We start from the raw sequence: 19,844 nt of genomic DNA, 5'->3' as shown, positions 1-19,844 counted from the left end.
TGCGGTTCTCACGAGCCTTTCGCCTTTGGGGCCTTGTCTGAGCTCCTTGACACGTTTGGGCAGAAAGACTGAGCGCCGTGCAGGCACCCAGCGCGTGCGTGCGCTGCTGCACTCTGATCGGTCCCTCGGCCTTGTTCTTGCTTCTGGGAACTGACCCTCCTTGCCCAGCCTGAGTTCACTCGTGAGGATTTGAGCGTTCCTGCGAGGACTGGGTGGTAAGTCTTCCATGTCGGGAGAGTGTTTTTCTGTTCTTTCTTGTGTGGCAGGTGGTGTAGTCTTGACCTCAGCGGTTAGTGTAAGTGTGGTACTTCTGCCAGACCTTAGCGCTGTGTTAATTGTCATCTTGTAACTCTTGATGAGTTTCAGAATCAGTGTGGTCTTGATGGCCCTGGTCCCATTGCAGTGAGCGAGTCCTCCAGCCGGCAGGTGACTGGCCACAGGGTGGCCAAGGCTTCTCCACTCTCTTCTGTCTCAGTTCCCACCGCCTTCTCCTTGCTTATTCTGGACTCCTGGTTACCCTCGGTGCTGGGGGTGGACTGCTGGGTGCAAAGACTCACTGCCTCACGAGAGCCCAGGCTTCCCGCAGCCCCTGCCCTTTCTGCACCTGGACTTGTCTAGTGCTCTGAACCTGAGCGCCCAGACAAGGTTGGCTGGCACCAGGGACCTCTGGGACTGAGTGCTCTCAAATGCCCCCTCCTCCCGGCAGGCGCTGTGCCCTTGGGAGGGTGTTTGACAAGTGGAAGCAGGGTTTCTTGTCTCCCTCACGTGCCCCTCCCAAGAGAGACGCTTGTCATCGCCCCTCCATCTCTCAGAGGGGTTTGTGAGGTCTGTCCCAAGGGCTGAGTGTCCCCTGTGGCACTCGGGCTTGGATGCTGCCCTGTGCCCATCACACACTAAAATGTCCCCGTGGGCTTTATATGACACTTCTCTAGGAGGCAGGCGTACAGGGGGACCTCCTGCCCCTGACAGGGCACCCCCGGGGTTGGAGGTGCACAGCGCACCTGGGCGCCCCGAGAATGAGGGCAGAGTCGCACGCCCTTCCACGCTGTCCCGCTGTCTGTTTGTGGACTGGCCCGAGAACACGCCCTGTCCCAGGTGTCTCAGGGTGGACGGTCTTGGTTTGACTTCCAGCTGCGCTGGTTCATCTTTCTAAATGTGTTTTCTTTTTTAATTTCTTAAGTTATTGCAGAAATGTTAGTTTTTATAACAATTATTTTAGTGTATTAAAATATATCAATATTTACCATGCCTCTCATCATCAAAACAAGGGGAAAGGATTTTTGTAAATTTTGGAAACATCAAACAAATATCGAGAGAATTCCCTGATGGTCCAGTGGTAAGGACTTGGTGCTTTTATCACTGGGGCCCAGGTTCAATCCTCGGTTGGGAAATTAAGATCCTGCAGGCCGCATGTCGCGGCCTGAAAAAAAACCAAACAAATATTGACACTTTTTGTTTCAATTTGCTATTTATGACTATTATATCGCCTGACCCCACATCTCATGACATAGCTGTCTTTGTGCATGTTACGTCAGCAGATGCTGTATAAAGCCAGCTGCTGCTGCTAAGTCGCTTCAGTCCTGTCTGACCCTGTGTGACCCCATAGATGGCAGCCCACCAGGCTCCCCCGTCCCTGGGATTCTCCAGGCAAGAACACTGGAGTGGGGTGCCATTTGCTTCTCCAATGCATGAAAGTGAAAAGTTAAAGTGAAGTCGCTCAGTTGTGTCCAACTCTTAGGGACTCCATGGACTGCAGCCTAAAGGCTCCTCTGCCCATGGGATTTTCCAGGCAAGAGTGGTGGAGTGGGTGCCATTGCCTTCTCCTGTATAAAGCCACTCAGGTGTTTTTCTCATAAACCTGTAGTGTTAAGCTCTGGTGAGTGGATTTCTGTGTGGGCCAGACTTGCCCACACAAGCAGAGCAGTCAGACAGCAGAGGGATCTCGCCGAGTGTCTGCCGGGGGTTGAGGGGTGGCTTTTACTTGAAGCAGCACCTGACTTTGCGGTTGGTCCCCTCTGCAGACCTTTGCTCTCTGGGCCCAGGTAGGGAGAGTGCTTTTCAGGCGGCCTTGGGGTTTGGAGGCTTCTAGATGTGCGTGAGACCACTGCCGCTTGCCTCTGAGTCTCAGGGCCTGTCCCACAGCCCAGCAGACTCAGGTTCCTGGACGGGAGGCTGAGGCCAGGGCTCAGGCCCGTCTGTGGCTCTTCGTGGCAGAGCAGAGGTTTTGGAGGAGATTTTTGATATCACAGTAAAAAGTGAAGTCTCTGGGCGGTGGGTGGTGTTCTCCTATCTGTCCTGTGGTGTCCTGAGTCACAGGGTGGCAGAGTAGTGGTGGGTTTGCTCAGATAGGGCAGGAGGCGCGGGCGCTGGGCCAGCTGCTGGGGCAGTCATGTCAGTGAGGCTCCACCGCCTCACGTCCTCTCCGGTCTCCAGGCCCCTGCATGGCTTCCCGAGCAGAGTGAGCCATTGAGAGGTTTTGAAGAAAGACCTAGAGTCTCCCGCGTCTGGTTGACTCACCAGAGGGCGTGTTCCTGGGAACGAGGCCCCACAGTGGGGGCCGAGGCCAGGCTGCAGGCCCCGTGTTTCCAGAACATCTCTGACGGTGTCCGTGCGGGAAGGGTCGACTGCAGCCCTGACTGCGAGGGGCGCGGCGGCCCGCGCTGACAGACCCTCTGTGTCTGGTTCATTCAGGGGCCCCAGGCGACTGAGCGTGCCTAGAGGGCCGTGTCAGTCCTGGGGGAAGACTGGACACCCGTGTGACCCCGCCCAGGGCCTCAGCGGTTTCTGCGGGACTCCCGCGGCTGCTGGTCTCATTTATGCTCGCCCCGGTGTTGGGCGCGCATAAGCAGCCGCTACCGCGGGGCCCCTTCCTGGACCCTTGAGTCCGGGCGGTGTCTGGTTGCTTCGTAGCTGAGTGGAAGCAGCAGCAGCAGCACGCACAGTGTGCGGCCCTCCTTCCTCTGGGGGCAAGGGTTCTCGGGGCAGGTGCCCCCCCAGAGCGCGGCCCCTGGGAGAGGCCCGGGGTGCTACCACCAGCCCCGCTGCTCGGGAGGCCTGTGTCCTCAGTGGCCCCTGTGGAGCCCTCCCCGCACAGCCTATCCTCCTACCTGGATGCCGGAAGGGCTTTTCCCCAGCGGGGGGATGAGCACAGGCCTTGCTGCCCTCTGGCTCCACATTCGACATGGGGCGTCTGTGTCTGCAGAGTGGAGGCCCCGGGCCCGGGCTTGGAGACAAGGCTGCCCTGCACTCTCTCCCCTGTGGTGACGCCCCCACGCTGACACCCTGGGCAGGAGGGAAGGGGCCATGCTGCCAGCCCGCAGCCAGCTCTCACCAGCCCTTCCTCCTCCGTGGCCTCCGTCTCTATCTGTCCCTCCATCCTCGCAGTTAGTGGATCTGTGTATTTCATGTGTCTGAAATGTTTTTTCCCGAATAAAAGCTGGAGGGTGACGTGTTCAGGGTGTGGGAGGCCCAGGAGCTGCCCTGGGATGAGAGCGGTTCACAGGCTCCAATGCGTGCATCCCCTTGGGCCTCAGTCAGCACCGAGGGGCCGGCCTCTGGGGGCTTGGTGGGGGGCCCTGCACCCCTGGGCCTGTTAAGGGAGCCCCCCCTCCGGCCTCCGAGCCTTAACAAGGTTCCTCAGGGCCTTGCCAGCGCCCGCAGCCTTCCTGAGGGCAGACGCCTCTCTCCTCCTGCCTGGGTGGGGGCCAGGGTGGCAGCACATGCCCTGCGGGACCGCTCGCGCCTTCGCCTTGTAGCTCTGCCCTGACCCTGGGGGGTGCTTCCGAAGGGCAGCTGTCAGGTGGAAGCTTCCCGGTCCCCACCCGGGGCAGTGGGCCTGCTGCTGTGGCTCGCAGTTAACTCTTTTCACTCCACTGTCTTTTTAAATTTTAAGGTTTTCAGATGTCATTCTGGCAACAATTTTGGCAACCAAGTCTGAAATGTGTGGCCAGAAGTTTGAACTGAAGATCGACAACGTGCGGTTTGTTGGGCACCCGACGCTGCTGCAGCACACGCTGGGCCAGGTACGGGCTCCCAGGCAGGCGCGGGCCCCTGGCTCCGCGGCCTTTGGGGCTGTGGAGGGCAGAGCCGTCCGGTGCTTGCCCACCTGCACCTCCTTGTAGGCCCTGAGTCCTTGCCCGGAGCTTTTGCTGTTTGCATCTGGAGTCTCTCTGGACCGCGGCCTTCCTCTTTGTGTATACCATGTCTGTTTCGGGGGGGCAGCCAAGAGAGGGAGGTCAGCAGTATGTCAGACCCTTGAGCTTTATATAAAGCAGGGCAAGCATTTCTTCTTGCTCATAAGTGAAGTCCTAGCCAATAGTGTTATCAGTTTAGCGCTCACTGTCGTGCTGAGCGTGCTCTGTGTGTTCTCCGTGGAGATTGGATGCACTGTTACCCAAGGGCATTTGCACACCGGAACTGCCAGTCAGTCCTCTGCACACAGGCAGAAGCGACACCGGTGTCCCTGGGATTCTGAAGGGTTTTGATGTGACACACACATGATCCAGAAATCGTCTGAGGGCCTGGGGTATGGTCCTCAGGTGTTCTCGTCTGGAGGAGAGCTTCTGAGACAGCAGGAGCTGCCAGGGCAGGGGACACGGTGGGGACATGGCCCCTGGGGCACCAGCCCTGCCCACATTCGCTCCACCCCACTGGTGGCCTGTGGGTGGGGTGGGGGCCTTTGGCAGCCCCTCGCCACCCTGCCCGCAGAACTGGAGGCACAGGGCTGGAGACGGGCCTGATGGGTGGCCCAGGGATCCCTTTGCCCCTGCTGGTAACGCTTGTCGGCAGCTGGTGCTTGGGCCCTGGGCAGGCTGGTGCCCCAGTGGCCCCTGCCGTCTCCTCCGGGTAGCCAGCGCACTCGAGGTGACTGGGCAGTCTTGTCTGTTTGGGTCACAGCACTCTCCTGCTCCTTTCTCCACCGTGACCGTCTGTCCGTGCAGCGTGCACTTGCTGTGCGTCTGCACTGTGGGTGCCTCTCAGAGGCCTCGGGCTTGGTTCTCCTCTGGTTCCAAGTACTCTGGAGCATTGTCCTGCCTGCGGTGGGATCACTCCAAGTGATTGTCCTGGCAGGTGGTGGCTCTCACTCACAGAACTGTGCCCCTTTCACAGGTCTCCAAAACTGACCCGTCCCCGAAGAGGGAGGCTCCCACCATGATTCTTTTCAATGTGGTGTTTGCACTGAGGGTGAGTGTAAATGACTGAAGAGCAGAGCAGGGAGGAGGGGGGTTGGGGGAAGGGTGGGGGTCACGGGGGAGGGTAGAGGGAGAAGGAGGTGTTGAGGAGGAGGGGTTGGAAGAGGGGCTCCGGGAGGGGTGGAGGGGCAGTGACTCATTTCCGGTGATTGCGTCCTTCACTCAACTCAGCCCACTCTGGGCACAGCTCTGGCCCCTTCTGGGTGCTGGAAGAGTCTAACTTCATCCTTCCCCTCTCTTTAAAGTAAAATGTACGTAAAACATACCATCCTAACCGGTTTACAGTGACATTTTGGTGGCATCTGGTAACAGTGTTGTGTGACCATCACTGCCACCCTATTGTCATCGTCCCCAAAGGACATCAGTTATTCCGAATGCGCTCTCCTCCCCCAGCCCTGGAACTACCAATCTGCTTTCTCTTTCTGTGGATTTACCTGTTTTCTGTGCTTCACGTGAAAGGGATCCTACAGTATGTGAGCTTTGATGTCTGACTTCTGTCACTTAATGTAATGGTTTTGAGATTCATCCAGTTTTTCATAATCTTTTTTTTTTAATTGAAGTGTGGTTGATATATAATGTTTCAGGTGTACAGCAAAGTGATTGACATATCTATATATTCTTTTTCAGATTTTTTCCATTAAAGATTATTATAAGATATGGAATATAGTTCCCTGTTGCTGTACAGTAGGTCCTTGAGGGTTTTTTAAATACTCTTTTAATTGAATCATACATGTTGTAATATGGATCAGTACTTTCTCCCTTTCTATGGCTCAATCATATTCCACTGAAAGGAGATCATACTTTGTTTTATCTACTGGTGAACTTTTGGGTTGTTTCCACCTTTTGGCTGTAAGAAAATGCCATTAAGGACATTTATGTACAAGTTTTGTGTGAACACATGTTTTCATTTCCCTTGGGCACATACCTAGAAATGGACTTGCTGGGTCATGTGGTGACTCAGCGCTTAACCTTTTGAGAAGCTGCCAGACTGTCTTCCACAGCAGCTGCACCATTTTACACCCCCACCAGCCATGTAGGAGGGTTCCAATTTCTCTACATTCTCAGCATTTGTTATGTTGGGTTGTTTTATAATTAAGCCTAATTACTTCTTGAGGCAGTTCCTAGCACTGTCTAAAGTTTTGTTTTCACTAGTTAGAGGAAATTTCTTCTTGGTAAAGCTGTCAAAGGCTTTCCCAGGTGGCTTAGTGGTAAAGAACCGCCTGCCAGTGCAAGAGATGCAGGTTTGACCCCTGGTTCAGAAAGATCCCCTAGAGGAGGAAATGGCAACCTACTCTGGTATTCTTGCCAGGAGAATCCTACAGGCAGAGGAGCCTGGTCGGACACGACTGGGCACAGCACAGAGCTGTCAGAATACAAGGGATCTCAATAAGCATGAGCAGCACTCGTGGGTAAGGGCTGGCTGGTGTTGCGAAGGAACTTTGAAATCTAGGAGACATGTGTTAAGTTAAATATGGCACTCCTCCACCAGCAGATTTCACTGGCGAGATCAGTCGTTCTCCCTGGTCGGCACACGGGAGCTGCAGGTGGCTTTTGTACAGAAGTGTCAGAGGGAATGGTTGTACCTTGGTGACAAGGAGCGGGCAGTGTGCCTTCTTCCCTGCGTGCTGGCGGGAGTGATTCCAGCAGGAGAGGACCTGCCACCTCAGCTGCCTTCTGAGTCTCAGAGTGTTTTCCCCACAAGGCTTTTTTGATCTCACTGAAGAGTTCAGAATCAAAATAATGCTGGAGAAAAGCTTTCTTCGTTCTGAAGGGAGCTGTATTCTCAAAACTGCCCCCCTGCTGATCAGTGGAGAGCTGCCAGTTAGACACGGTGGTCTCTGCTGGTGACTGTGGGGCTGGAGGTGCCCAGAGGGGAAGCGTTGCTTTCTGCTTCGTGCACTTGGGTGGCGTGTGCTCGTTGAGTGTCTTTTTATCGTTTATTTCATTATGCACTGCAGACATCCACAGAAAGAACTCAGTGATGAAGACAGACCGAAACCACGACCAGTGCTGTCCACCCGTCAACTCTGATAGCCCCTGAGGGGCGGGGGCGTGAGGAGCCGCTGCGGCCCCACCCTGGATGTTGCAGGCAGGCCCTCATCTCTGGGAGCAGCGGCATGTGATAGCCGAGTGTGTGACTCCCATGGGCGCGGCAGTCAGGGAAAAAGGCAGATTTTAAAGTGTATGGGGATTTTTATAATAAGCAGGCTGGAGATAATCCTGCTGTCCAGTGGCCGGAGAACAGTTAGACAGGGTGGTAGTTTATACACTAACGTGTTCTGTGGCCACCACAGGTGAGAATGGGGGTGAGGCCAGATGCTGGAGTGAGCGGGTGGGTCCCTCCCAGGTTAAAGCCACAGGAGACAGGGCAACATAGGACTTCAGAGCATAGGCAGTGATGTGAGCAGTGGGAGGAATTGAACGCAAGGTAAAGAGTGGACGGGTTTTATTTCCTCTTTTCTGTAGTCATATAAAAATGTACACTCTTTTTGCTTTGAAGTTTTCAGCACGCCCTGGGCTCGAGACAGTAGCCTGATGACCCTTGTGCCCTTGTCTCAGGTCCCACGGCTGCTGCCTCTGCCCCTGGCTCCTCTGCCCGACCCCGTTGCCCGGCTGAGGAGGACAGGTCTCAGAGCGCCTGTGTGCTCACCCCTACATACCTCAGGAAGCGTCTCTGAGAGGGGACAGCTGTTGTACACCATACCTGACAGAACTAACTTATGTAGGTAGCAGCTAGTGTCTGGTTCGTGGAAACGTGTCCCAGTCGTCACAGCATTTTTTCCCGTTGGCCTGTCTAAACTGGAGTGAAAACCAGAAACCAGCCCACAGAAGCATGGGGGGTTGTGTGCCCAGGCCTCTAACGCTCCCCTCCTCTCCATCTAGAACTCTCTTCTCCTTTATCCCGTGGACGGGTCCACGGTCAGACCTGTCTCTGTGCAGACAATCCCTGTGTCTCCTGCAAACTGTACATCTGCTCTGAGGGCCTGACTGTTTGGTGGGAGTTTCACGGGTGAGACAGTCTCACTGGCGATGCCCTGCGCGTCATGCTGCTTCACATCACGTGTGCAGGGAGGGCATGTTTCTCAGAGCTCCACTCGGGGCTGGCGCCTCCTCGGTGGTCACCTTGGTGTACCCCATGTAGCATGGGCTCTCCAGGCACCTGGAGCCAGGCTGGGCCTTGTAGCCAGTCGGGACACCTAGACACACTCGTCCATGTGGGCCTCGCCCAGGAGTGTGAGTGAGCGGCCCTGGGCACCCGATTTGCGGCACCGTCTTGCCCCAGCCAGTAGGTGTGTGCTGAAGGGTCAGGGAGTGACCATGTGCCCAGGTCACTCTCCTCCCTCTGCTTTGCTGGGAGGAGGATTTTTACACAGATTTTTCTAAAATCTAAGGCAGAACGTTTTGATTTGAGGCACTTGTGTACACACTTAACCCAGACCCTCTATCCCGTGACCTTCTGGGGACCCTTGAGGGGCCCTCCTGGATGTGGGGAGGGCTCCGGTCTACAGGGGCCCGGCGTGGACCTAGCCCTCAGCCCCTCGCCGCACAGGTGTGCTGCCAGGGGTGAGTTCTGCTTGTGAATGTGGATCTGCTAGGAGCAGAGTGTCCCCAGCTCCAGGTGATGAAGGTGTTTACTTTGTCTAGGTCAAGGTTTGGCCCAGGAGCCTGGCTGTGGACCTTTGCCGAGGGCCGTGCCTGCAGATAAACAGGAGGGGAGGCCAAGCGGAGGCTCTAATCGGGGCCGCCACTCTCCCTTCCTCCCACCTCCACCCGGGATGACTCAGCCTCCCTGTCGGCTCCTGGGGTGCTGAGTCACGGCTGGGCGGTTATCAGCTCTGGGGGCATCTTCACAGACCTCACAGCTGCCTGCCCCACCCTTGGCCTGGGCGGGTGCGCAGGCCTGGCTTGGCTGTGGCCCCCGATAGGTGCCAGGATTAGCAGAGGGGTGCAGAGGGATGTGCGGGGGCCTGGTGCCTGCTGACCTGTTAGCCAGCTCTCAGGAAGAGCGCTTCCTCTGAGGACAGAGGTCTTCACTGAGCAGTGGGCCCAATGCTTGTGTCTCACGCTGTGTCCCTGTTGTTACTTGTGTGCTTGTGTGACTGAGCTCTCATACAGCCGCTCCCTGGAGACCGTAGACACCCCCGGGCTCTGCTCTCCATAGGCTTACTCTGAGCACTTGACCTGTGGGCTGATGGGTGAGGGAGGGGCCCTTGTTCTTCCTCAGACGGAAGCCTGTGACCTTGGGTCCCTGCGCACGTGGTGGTGGGGTCTGGGCCTTCTGTTGTGTCACTGGGCTGCTCCTGCCAGGCCTGGACTGCATTCCTGAACATCCCCCGCCTCCCTGGATGTGCTGGCCTGGGGCCCTGAGTACGGGACCCTCTCTCACTTGTTAGAAGCACCTGTGTGCCTGTCCTCCCCACTGGGGAACCCACAGGGCCATCTGTGCTGCCGTGTGGGCAGCAGCTCCATGCCCACTGTGGAACGTGTGCAGACTGGCGTCGCTGGGAGAGGCCCTCAAGGGGACCCGGGACGGGACACCCAGAGAGGGCTCTTCTGTGGTCTGAGCAATGCTGCGTGTCCTCCCGGGGTGCCCTGCAGGCCCACGCGGACCCGTCGGTGATCAGCTGTCTGCACACCCTCTCCCGCCGCATCGCCACCGTGCTGCAGCATGAGGAGCGCCGCTGCCAGTACCTCACGCGGGAGGCCAAGCTGATCCTGGCGCTGCAGGACGAGGTGTCCGCCACGGCTGACGGTGAGCGCGCCAGCGGCTTCTCCAGAATACGGAGGCTGGTGGGCTCTGTGCAGGACTGAGCATGCCCTGGGCACGCAGCAAGACCCTCAAAGGCCCCAGTGAGACCCAGGCTCCTAAACTGACACTCCGGGAGTGGCTCCCCAGCCCAAAATGTCCCCCTCCCCCAGACCCCGCATGATGGCTCTTCCCGCAGGTCAGGTACCACCCTGGTCCTGCTGAGCAGTGTCCCTGGGGTGGGGGGCATGCGGAAGGGCAGCGTCAAGCTGGAAGGAGGCCTCTTCTTCGCTTTCAGCAGAATTGAAGGGGAGCCCAATTGAGCCGTCAGCTGGCCAGTTACTAAAGCAGTACCTGCTGACGGGCCCGCTTGAGGCCCTGCTGCACTGCCAGCGTTTCAGAGCTGAGAGAGGCCCCCCCGTCACAGGCTTTGCACCTCTGTCTTCTCAGGTCAGCACCTCCATAACAGAAGAGAAAAGCAGGACTACATTTGCCAGTGAACTTGGGCTAATTTTAGCTATAAGTAAAAGTACATGTAAATGTGCCACTTGGAAAAATTTGTTTTTGATGTTTGACAGTTGTCAAAATGTGTAATACCTTTATTTTCCCCAGTTATGTACTATTAATAATAACAATCCAGAAGTTTTATCTTTTAAAAACATTCTTAAGAGTTTGTGACTTTTTCACCGGAATTTGTAAAAGTTCAATGTAAGTACATTTATTTTTTGTTAGATGTTACGTGAGGCCTGTACTTGCAGAGTCAGGTGGGGCCAGCGGTCAGGGGAAATCCAGAAGACGGTGGCACGGACCAGCGGGCAACATCCTGATGTTCGGTGTACAGTCACTTAAAGTTCTTCTTAGCCTAAACTTGCCATTTGGCCTGTGTGAGCTCTGTGCTGTGCAGGCTCTGAGTCCCCTGTGTTACAACTCTTGCAGCAAATGATGGGCCTCAGTCCCCATTCCACCACATCCTGCCCAAGTGCAAGCTGGCCAGGGACCTCAAGGACGCTTATGACAGGTAAGACGAGCGGCCTCCTGCCCAGGGCCTCCGCAAGGCGGGTGCCGCTTCCCCGCTCTGCCTGAGATGGGAGGGAGGGCGGGAAGGTGCCTGGCTGGGACGGCACCCCTAGACTTTGCTCTGATTAGAAAATGGACCTGAATAAAGCTGTGTGGGGGCCTAGAACGCAAGGTGACGCTGACTGAGCACAGCACCTACAGTGTTGCAGGCCCTCCTTCTTCAGGCGAGGTCACTGTGGCTGCCGCACCCAAGAGGAGACTGAGGCTCAGGGTCTAGGGCTGGCCCTGCTCCCCCAACTAGCTGACTAGCTCTAGTCTTGGGGATTTGGGACACTCAGTGTGGGCAGCAGGCAGTGGAGACATGGTGGGAACCCCAGCTCAGCACCAGCTCTTAGTGTGGATAAGCAAGGCAGGCACTCTTCTTTCTAAAGCGTGTCCACAGGGCTTTGACCACTGCTCCCTGGCCCTGGGTCTGCGGGACCCCAGTCCTGGGTGAGTGCCGCTGGCTGGCAGCTTCTTCTGTCCTGCACCTGGCCAGCGGGCTCACTAGAGGCCTCTCGGTGCTGAGGGGACCGGTGTGTTGCTGGACGGGGGGCGCAAGGGGCACTGCCCCCTCACCTCCCCTCGCCTCCAGCTTCCCTGCCCCGGCCTCCTCCATCCAGGAGACCGTGTTCCCTGCTGGAGATGGGCTTGACCTGAGAGCTGTGGCCAGAGCCCCTCCGGAGATGGTGGTTTGTCCACATCCTTTCCTTTTTCCATGTAAGTTTTCTTTTTTCCCGTGAATTCTCTCTCTCTCTCTTTTTTTTTTTTTTGGCTGAACTGTGGGGCTTGTGATAGCTTAATTCCCCAACCAGGGATTGAATCTTGGCCTCCTGCAGTGGAAGCGTGGAGTCCTAACCACTGGGCTGCCAGAGAATTCCCCCCTCCTTTTTTTTTTAATGTTAATGTTTTTTTCTGATTTCACCAGTATTATGTATTTATTATAGATATAGAGAAGTATAAAGAAAATAAAACCATCTGTAACCCCACGCCCAGTGGTAACCACTGTGATGTTTTGGTAATTGTCCTTTTGTTATTTAGCTTAAGCCTTTGAAGAGGTCCCGGGACGGTCAGGTCTGAAAGGGCACTGGGCTGCTTTCCCTTTAGACCCTCGCCGGTCCCGTCCCGGAGACAGGATGTGTCAGGTGGCTGCGTGCTGTGTGCCCCTCAGAGGGCGCGGCGCACAGGAGGGTGAGCCCGGAGCACACTGCGTGTGCAGTTGCCCTGTACCTTCTCACCTCCATGTGCAACTTAGACATCTGTCTGTTGGTAAATAAGGACTGACTTCTCTGCTGCCCAGCTGTCTGCCGCCTCCCTGGGGCTTCAAGGGCTCCAGCTTTTGCTGCTGAAGGACATGCGGCTTAGCCGTGCGTGTTTTTTTGTGGGTGCCCGTGCATCCCTGAGAGAAATTCCTAAGTGGAACTGCCGGCTGAATAGTCAGGTGTGTGTGTCACGGAGGTACTGCCCTCTGTGGCTGAGTCTGCCCACCTGTCAGCAGCACCTGACTTTGCCACACAGAGTCTTCTGAGCTTTCCGTTTCTGCCGACCACGGTCAGATGGTGTCTCAGGTCAGCCAATATGAACGCAGGTGTGCACGTCTTCACCTGGGCCCACCCCTGTACCCTTCTCTGTGAATGCTCTGCTCTGGCCCCGTTTCCTCCTGGGGGCGCAGGTGCCTTTAGTTGGGAGGGAGAGCTGTCTTCAGGGATGCACAGCGTGGCTGCTGTTTCCGTGTCTTTATTTCGATGACTTCAGGGTGTCAGAGTACATAAGAGCAGCGTCCCTTGAAACTGCATGCTAGATCCAGGCCAGTGTGGGCTTACAGTAAAAAGCAATCCAGAGCCAGACAGTATGTTTCTGAGCAAACAATGAGCTGTGAATTCTTAGGCTCGAACTGTGTTGGGATGCTGACCCTCGGGAGTTGACAGCTGCTTTCGTGGTCTGCTGGACCAGCCGAGCCCGGAGCTGGGGCAGCCCAGCGCCCTCTAGCGGCAGCAGTTCCAAGGACAGGAGTCAGCACTTGGCAAGAGCAGCTCCCGGGTCCCCCATTCAGCCCTTTGCCTCCTTCCTGAACCCAGAAGACCCCCTCCCTGTTTCCAGGCCCGACTCTTGTGACCTGGGTCCCGCCCAGTGCTTCTCCTGTAGGAATCCCAGACCATCCGTGTCCTCCCCTGTCCCCGCCTGCTGACAGCAGCAGCTCTGACCCAGCGGGAAGGCTGTGAGGGTCTGGCCTGACCCTCCCTGCTCCTGCAGTGGGCTGCACCGAGGGGCAGGGAGGCAGGTGGTAGGGAGCACGCAGCCCTTTCTCGGTGGAGGCTTGCCAGCAGTCCCCGGGACGGGCTTTCTCAGAGCAGAAGCAAGAGGCCTTAAGCTGAGGTCTGGTTGAGGTTCGAGGCTGGGCTGGACTTTGCACAGGGGCGTTCTGGACCGAGCGCTTTGACTGCAGTCCCGTGTGTGGCGTGGCCCGGAGGCCCTGTGCGCCGGGACCGCTGCGTCTGTGAGCTGCTGCTGCCGCGTGACTCCGCGGAGCCCACCGCTGCTTGCCCGGCACCTGTGTCTCCCCTTGTAGCTTGGTGACTTCAGTGACAGCATCCCCCGAGGTTGGGGATGTCCCCTAGCCGTCTGTGCTCAGCATGTGGATCCCGTGGTGGGGCTTGAAGAAGTGTTTGCCAAGCAGTTCCTGACCTGCGGCAGTGCTGGGGGTGCTGGGGACTCTGCCCTGCTCTTCGCTGCCTGTCCAGAGCAGGGCTGGGCCCACAGACTCGCCTACGAATATCCTGAGAATTTCAGTCCTTTCCACAAAGCGCACCTGTGTTGGAAATTTCAGGGTGGGCTTTCAGGAGCCCACCTGCCCTCCTGGGTCATGCGCAGTGTTGGCCTGTGCGCTGTGTTTGGGACCAGAGGGTGCAGGGCTGGCTTCAGAGGTCTCTGGCCCGGGGCAGGGAGAAGGGTGCCTGGTGCAAGCCCACAGAGGGCGTCAGGACAGGGGCTGAAATTCGGGTGCTGAGCTGTGAGGTGGGCGATGAGCTTCATCCTGTGCCGTCTGGGATGTGAAAGATAAGCGCTTGTTGAAAGGCCAGTGTGATTGCCTTGGGCCTTGGGCTCTGGGGGCGCATCTATCTCGTGTTGCAGGCGGGGCGGGGTCTCAGAGCTGCAGTCCAGTGTGTGGTGTGGCCTTATCCGTGTGAGGGGCCGGATAAGCCTCACACGGGCACAGTGTTTTCCTCAGTGTCCCCACCAAACCGTTAGCTGCCCTGAGGATATAAGTACGAGCTGCTCAGGACCCTTTTCGGGCCCAGCCTCTACTCTGCTAGTGCTCAGTCGCTCCGTCCTGTCCAACTCTTTGCGACCCCATCGACTGGGACCCCATGCTGCTGCACAGGCCTTGATGGCTTGTCTGCCTGGTACCAGATTTGGCACCTCTGCTGATCCCCATGAGGCCCCAGGCTACACCTACCCTTGCCCCCTCCTCCACGTCCCTTTTCTTACCACTCTCTCCGGCTTCTTGTGTTCACATAGTTTGCTTACAATTCCCTGTGTCTTCCCTGGCATGGCTGAGTGGGAGCCCCCAAATGCAGGCTGTAGATTGTGCACCAAGAGCCTGAACCAGTGCCTGGGGCCTCCTCCTGTGCCTGGTGGCTCAGCAGCCTGCACATGGCATCGCTGGGCTCCTGGAGGAGCCCACTTGGCTACATTTGAAAAGAGGAATCTCTGTGTTGACTAGGACTCTGCGTTCCAGCAGCTACCTTGTGCCATGTCCTGGAGGGGAGCTCAGAGATAGGAAGACCTTGGTTCTGAGTCCACTGCCTTTCTGAGCAGATGTGAAGTGAACTACACACAAGCCACAGCTTGTGGCCCCCCTGCAGCTGGGGGCCTGAGACCCTCTCTCATCCTTCAAGGGGGACGGCTGGGGACAGGGAAGCCCTGGGAGAGGGCCCAGCCCTCCAGGTGCCCCGGTGGCAGCACAGGAGAGGGAGCGAGGCTGGGGCCAGCAGGAGTCCTGGGGGCAGCTGGGGTCACAGGCATGCTCCGTGTGCTTCCCGTGGTTCCTCTCCCTGGTGCCCATTCCCTGCTGGAGACAATAAGGACTGGTTTTTACATTTGAAACTGCTGCCTGTGGATTCCGCACAGCTCTTTGGACAGGGCTGTGGGGAGGGACTGTAAGAACAGCCTGTGGATGCGGGGCGGGGGCTGCAGGCCGCCTCTAGCACCAGATCCCTGAGTCTGTGCCCGAGAGCCCCGAGGCCTGAGTGCCAGCAGCGCGGGCTGGAGCGTGGCAGGAAGGGGGCCGGGCAGGGGGCACAGGCCGCACACCCTCCTCTGTGCTAGCAGTCGCTCCTTCTGTGCCCGGCACCCGGGCCGGGTCAGGGCCTCAGCTTCGTTCCTGAGAGACGGCAGCCCAGAGGGTCTCATCCTCAGGCCTCCTCTCCGCTCCAGGCGGGAAGTGCTCTCAGTGTCCCTGCCCGTTGCTGGCCGTGCGGTGAGCACCATACCTTGTGGATTCTGGTCGGGAAACAGCACTGACCGCGGACAGGAGGGCCTGCTGCTGCCCGTGCACAGGACAGATGGCAGCTTGGAGCCGCCCGGGGGGCCAGGGCCAGGCTTGGGGCTCACCCCACTGAGAAGGTGGGCCTTGAGTTGAGATCTGTAGGCAGGAAGGAGCCCTGGCGCCCCTGAGGGAGAGCATGTGGCTAGGGCAAGTCCACGAGCTTGGAGAGCAGCAGGGCAGCCTGTCCTGCTGGACTCTCCAGCGGAAGGACACAGGGTTGGCAAGAGTGGGCAGGTCCCACAGGGCCTGGCACTTTGAGGTCTTGGCTGGGACTGCTGAGGTGGGACCCCTGGGGGTCTGCGTAGGGAGGGCGGACCGGGGAGGCCAGAGTGGAGCAGGTGTGCAGTTTGACCCTGCGTGGAGCAGGCAGGATTGACAGGCAGTCTGAGGTGGGATGTGAGACATGAGAGTCAGACACAGAGTCTCTGTGTTTGGCCTGAGCAAGGTTGGAGAGATGAGGGGTGCCAAAAGCCTGAGTGGGGGCTGGCGTGGCTGCTGGCTGTGGAGCGCCTGCAGGGCTGTGCCATCGGCAGGGGCGGGCTCCTCCCTCGGGATATCTGGGGGCCGGGCACCGCCACCCTTCCCTCCTGCTCCCCCTTCCTCTCCCGCTCATCTCTCCCTTTTGGTGATGGGCCCTGCCCTGCCCAGCCGCCCATTGTGTAGAGGAAGCCCTGGGACGCCCAGGTGCATTGAGCCTCCAGGGCAGAGATTGGAGAGGCTTCCCTGATCCCTTGCCTCTGGTTGGACTGCAGATTCCGAGGCTGGCCAGAAAGGCAACTTTTGTGTGTGTTCCTAATACATCATTTTCTTCTCTTAACCCTACTGAGATGCGGGGTAGGATGCTTTCTTAACCCTACTGAGATGCAGGGTAGGATGCGGGGTAGGAGTCTGGGAAGCCTCCCTGCTGTGTACTTGTGGGCTGGGCGGAGGCGCCCTCAGGCGGGTGTGCAAGATGTGGTTGCGTGTGCAAGGCTGAGGGCCCTCTCTCTGCAGCTTGTGCACGTCTGGGGTGGTGCGGCTCCACGTCAACAGCTGGCTGGAGGTGAGCTTCTGCCTGCCCCACAAGATCCACTACGCGGCCAGCAGCCTCATCCCGCCAGAGGCCATCGAGCGCAGCCTGAAGGCCATCCGGTGAGTGCCAGCCCCACACCCGCCGGCCCTTCTCTCCCTTGTCTGCCTGAGGTGTACCAAGCACTTGGGTCCTCTTCCTGCCACAGAAACTGGCAGGTAGGGCTCTGCTCTTTGTAAACACATGTTTTTATGTCCAGTTTTGTCCAGGAGTGACCATCACCCCCAGCTCACCCCCAGAGCCTCTCGGCACTGCCTGGCCGAGCAGGGCTTTGTGCTGCAGCCCCAGCCTGGGGCCTCGGTAGGGCTGTGGGCCGCGCCTCACGGCCAGCAGCGGGCCTGACCCTCGAGGGCTGTGTCTTCATGGTGTTACTCCCGGGGTCTCTGCTTGAACCAGAACTTGTGGGCTCTGTTTGTTCATTTCAGGCTTCCTCCTGCAAGGAGAGCACAGAGCCCAGTCTCCTGCCTTTGCCTTCCCCACCAAGTGCTCTGTCTCTTCAAATGTCTTAACCAGAAAAAGAGATCTGGGCACGGGACAGCAGATGTTTCGATGACAGAAAGCAGAGCACTGTCTTCCTCCCTCACCCAGGCCCCCGCGCTGTCTGTGCCTTTCCTCCTGGGCTTCCTTCCCAGCATGTGTCTAGGTAGTTCTGTTCATAGTCTGAGGTGGGGATTTTGCTTTTCCCATGTGTTATATGCTGTGCTTAGTCGCTCAGTCGTGTCCGACTCTTTGTGACCCCACGGACTGTCGCCCGCCAGGCTCCCCTGTCCATGGGATTCTCCAGGCAAGAATACTGGAGTGGGTTGCCATGCCCTCCTCCAGGGGATCTTCCCAGCCCAGGTATTGAACCCAGGTCTCCCGCGTTGCAGATGGATTCTTTACCATCTGAGCCACCAGGGAAGCCCTCTTTGGGACTGTTTCCTTGGGAAGGGTTGACTGGTTTTTCAGTCAACCAGTGTTTGCGGGCAGTCCCAGAGGTGGGATAGAGCCGGTCATCAGGGCTCCCGCAGTTCTTTCTGCTGCAGCAGTGATCCTCGCAGGTTTTTAAAGGCCTCAGGGCACAACCTTGTCTTCCAGTTCCTCCCGTGGCCTCTTCTCTCCAGGTGCCCACCCCGAGAGCCCAAAGCTGCTTGTACCACTGACCATGTCTCTGCCCTGCAGCCCGTACCATGCCCTGCTGCTGCTCAGCGATGAGAAGTCCCTGCTGGGTGAGCTCCCGCTTGACTGCTCCCCAGCCCTGGTACGCGTGATCAAGACCACGTCCGCTGTGAAGAACCTGCAGCAGCTGGCCCAGGACGCAGACCTGGCTTTGCTGCAGGTACCTCTGGGGGCCTGGGGAGATACCCTCAGTGGGCAGGATGGGCAGTGTGGGGGGGGGGCTGGACGTGTCATAGGAGGCACCTCAAACTGCCTCCCTAGGGCCGTAGTCCAGCTGAGGGCCGCGCACAGCCTGCCACAGTGATGGATCTGGAGGCAGACCGGCCTCTGGGCCGGGGGCCTGAGTGTCTGTATCGTGGTGGGGGTGCTGGGCTCTGGCAGAGAGGAGTGAGGCCTTCATGGTGCTGGGTGAGAGGACTTAGTCCCTGTGGGAGCCATGTAGAGCAGGACCATACCCCATGACACGCGGGCCTGTGTTCTGTACGAGGTGCCATCTCCCTGCCGAGTCACATGCTTGGGGGCTGCCCTTTCTGATCAGATGGTGGCCCCTCCTCTTTGGCTGAAGATCTGGTGGAACAGTAGGCAGGGCTGAGGGTGAGGAAAAGCACAGGAAGAAGTTGGAGGCTGGGTCAGGGGGGCCTCAAGCGACAGCCTGAGGGGGACCCTGGGTCTGGAGTGGGGCAGCACCTGGCCACCAGGGGGCAGCGGAGCCCGGGCCAGGGGCCACAGCTGCGGAGGCCGGGACAGCTTTCTCAGGCCCCTTGAGGCACCTCCAAGGGGCCCGCAGTCTATTCGCCGTTGTTGTTCACACACTAAGTCATGACCAATTCTTTGCGACCCCCGGGACGGCAACACGCCTCTGTCCTCCACTATCTCCCGGAGTTTGCTCAAATTCGTGGCCATCAAGTCAGTGATGCCGTCCAACCATCTCATCCTCTGTCGTCCCTTTCTCCTTTTGCCTTCAATTTTTCCCAGCATCAGTGTCTTTTCCAACGAGCTGGCTCTTTGCATTAGGTGGCCAAAGTATTGGAGCTTCAACATCAGTCCTTCCATGAACATTCAGGGTTGATTTCCTTTAGGATTGACTGGTTTGATCTCCTTGCAGTCCAAGGGACTCTCAGGAGTCTTCTCCAGCACCACAGTTCGAAAGCATCAGTTCTTTGGTGCTCAGCCTTTATGGCCCAATTCTCACATCTGCATATGACTACTGGAAAAACCGTAACTTTGACTATATGGACCTTTGTTGGCAAAGTGATGCTTTTTAATACACTGTCTAGGTTTGTCATAGTTTTCCTTTCAAGGCGCAAACGTCTTTTAATTTATGGCTGCAGTCATCATCCAGAGTGATTTTCTAGCCTGGGAAAATAAAATCTGTACTTTCCCCACATTTTCCCCATCTGTTTTCTATGACGTGATAGGACTGGATGCCATGATCTTAGTTTTTTTAATATTGAGTTTTAAGCCAGCTTTTTCCATTTTCCTCTTTCACCCTCATCAAGAGGCTCTTTATTTCCTCTTGGCTTTCTGCCATTACGGTGGTATTATCTGCATATCTCAGGTTATTGATTTTTCTCCCATAATCTTGATTCCAACTTGTCCTTCATCTAGCCTGGCATTTCGCATGATGTACTCTAGACATAAATAAATAAGCAGGGTGACAATATACAGCCTTGACCTACTCCTTTCCCAATTTTGAACCAGTCCCTTGTTCCATGTCTGACTCTAACTGTTGCTTCTTGACCTACATACAGGTTTCTCAGGAGACAGATAAGGTGGTCTGGTATTCCCAAATCTTTAAGAATTTTCCATGGAGATGGGCACGTTAGCACAGTAGGGGAGTTTGTTCACCAGGCCTGACTCTCAGGCCATTCTTCCCCCAAAGCAGCCCTTTGGGATTCTGTTGTCTAGAATCCTTCCCCCATCTTTACCCCAGGACCTTTGTCCACCCCACGTGCGAGTGTTTATTGACCTGTGCCTGGTGTCTCACGTGGGGTCCTGGACTGCCTTGCTAGCACCCAGGAGACACAGACCTCGCAGGTGCTGGCCGTGGTGTGTGCACCACTGCGCGGCATC

The 19,844-nt window shown here is 57.2% G+C and overlaps 1 protein-coding gene across 8 annotated transcripts in view; it reads left to right on the top strand.

Moving 5' to 3' along the window:
* NPRL3 (NPR3 like, GATOR1 complex subunit) overlaps positions 1-19,844 on the top strand; it is a 33,253-nt gene that overhangs the window by 7,577 nt on the left and 5,832 nt on the right. For all 8 annotated transcript variants that reach the window (XR_008707680.1, XM_055562530.1, XM_055562528.1 and 5 more), the window contains 6 exons: positions 3,893-4,022; positions 5,110-5,184; positions 9,792-9,945; positions 10,876-10,957; positions 16,538-16,675; positions 17,775-17,931. Coding sequence is in view for 7 of the 8 variants with exons in the window: in XM_055562530.1 (XP_055418505.1) it covers positions 3,893-4,022; positions 5,110-5,184; positions 9,792-9,945; positions 10,876-10,957; positions 16,538-16,675; positions 17,775-17,931 (736 nt within the window). In the remaining variant the exon portion in view is untranslated. The remainder of the gene's footprint in view (positions 1-3,892; positions 4,023-5,109; positions 5,185-9,791; positions 9,946-10,875; positions 10,958-16,537; positions 16,676-17,774; positions 17,932-19,844) is intronic.

The sequence above is a fragment of the Bubalus kerabau genome, chromosome 23 (genome assembly GCF_029407905.1).
Source record: "Bubalus kerabau isolate K-KA32 ecotype Philippines breed swamp buffalo chromosome 23, PCC_UOA_SB_1v2, whole genome shotgun sequence".
NCBI classification, from domain to species: Eukaryota; Metazoa; Chordata; class Mammalia; order Artiodactyla; family Bovidae; genus Bubalus; species Bubalus kerabau.
This window is presented reverse-complemented; position numbering and strand designations above follow the sequence as displayed.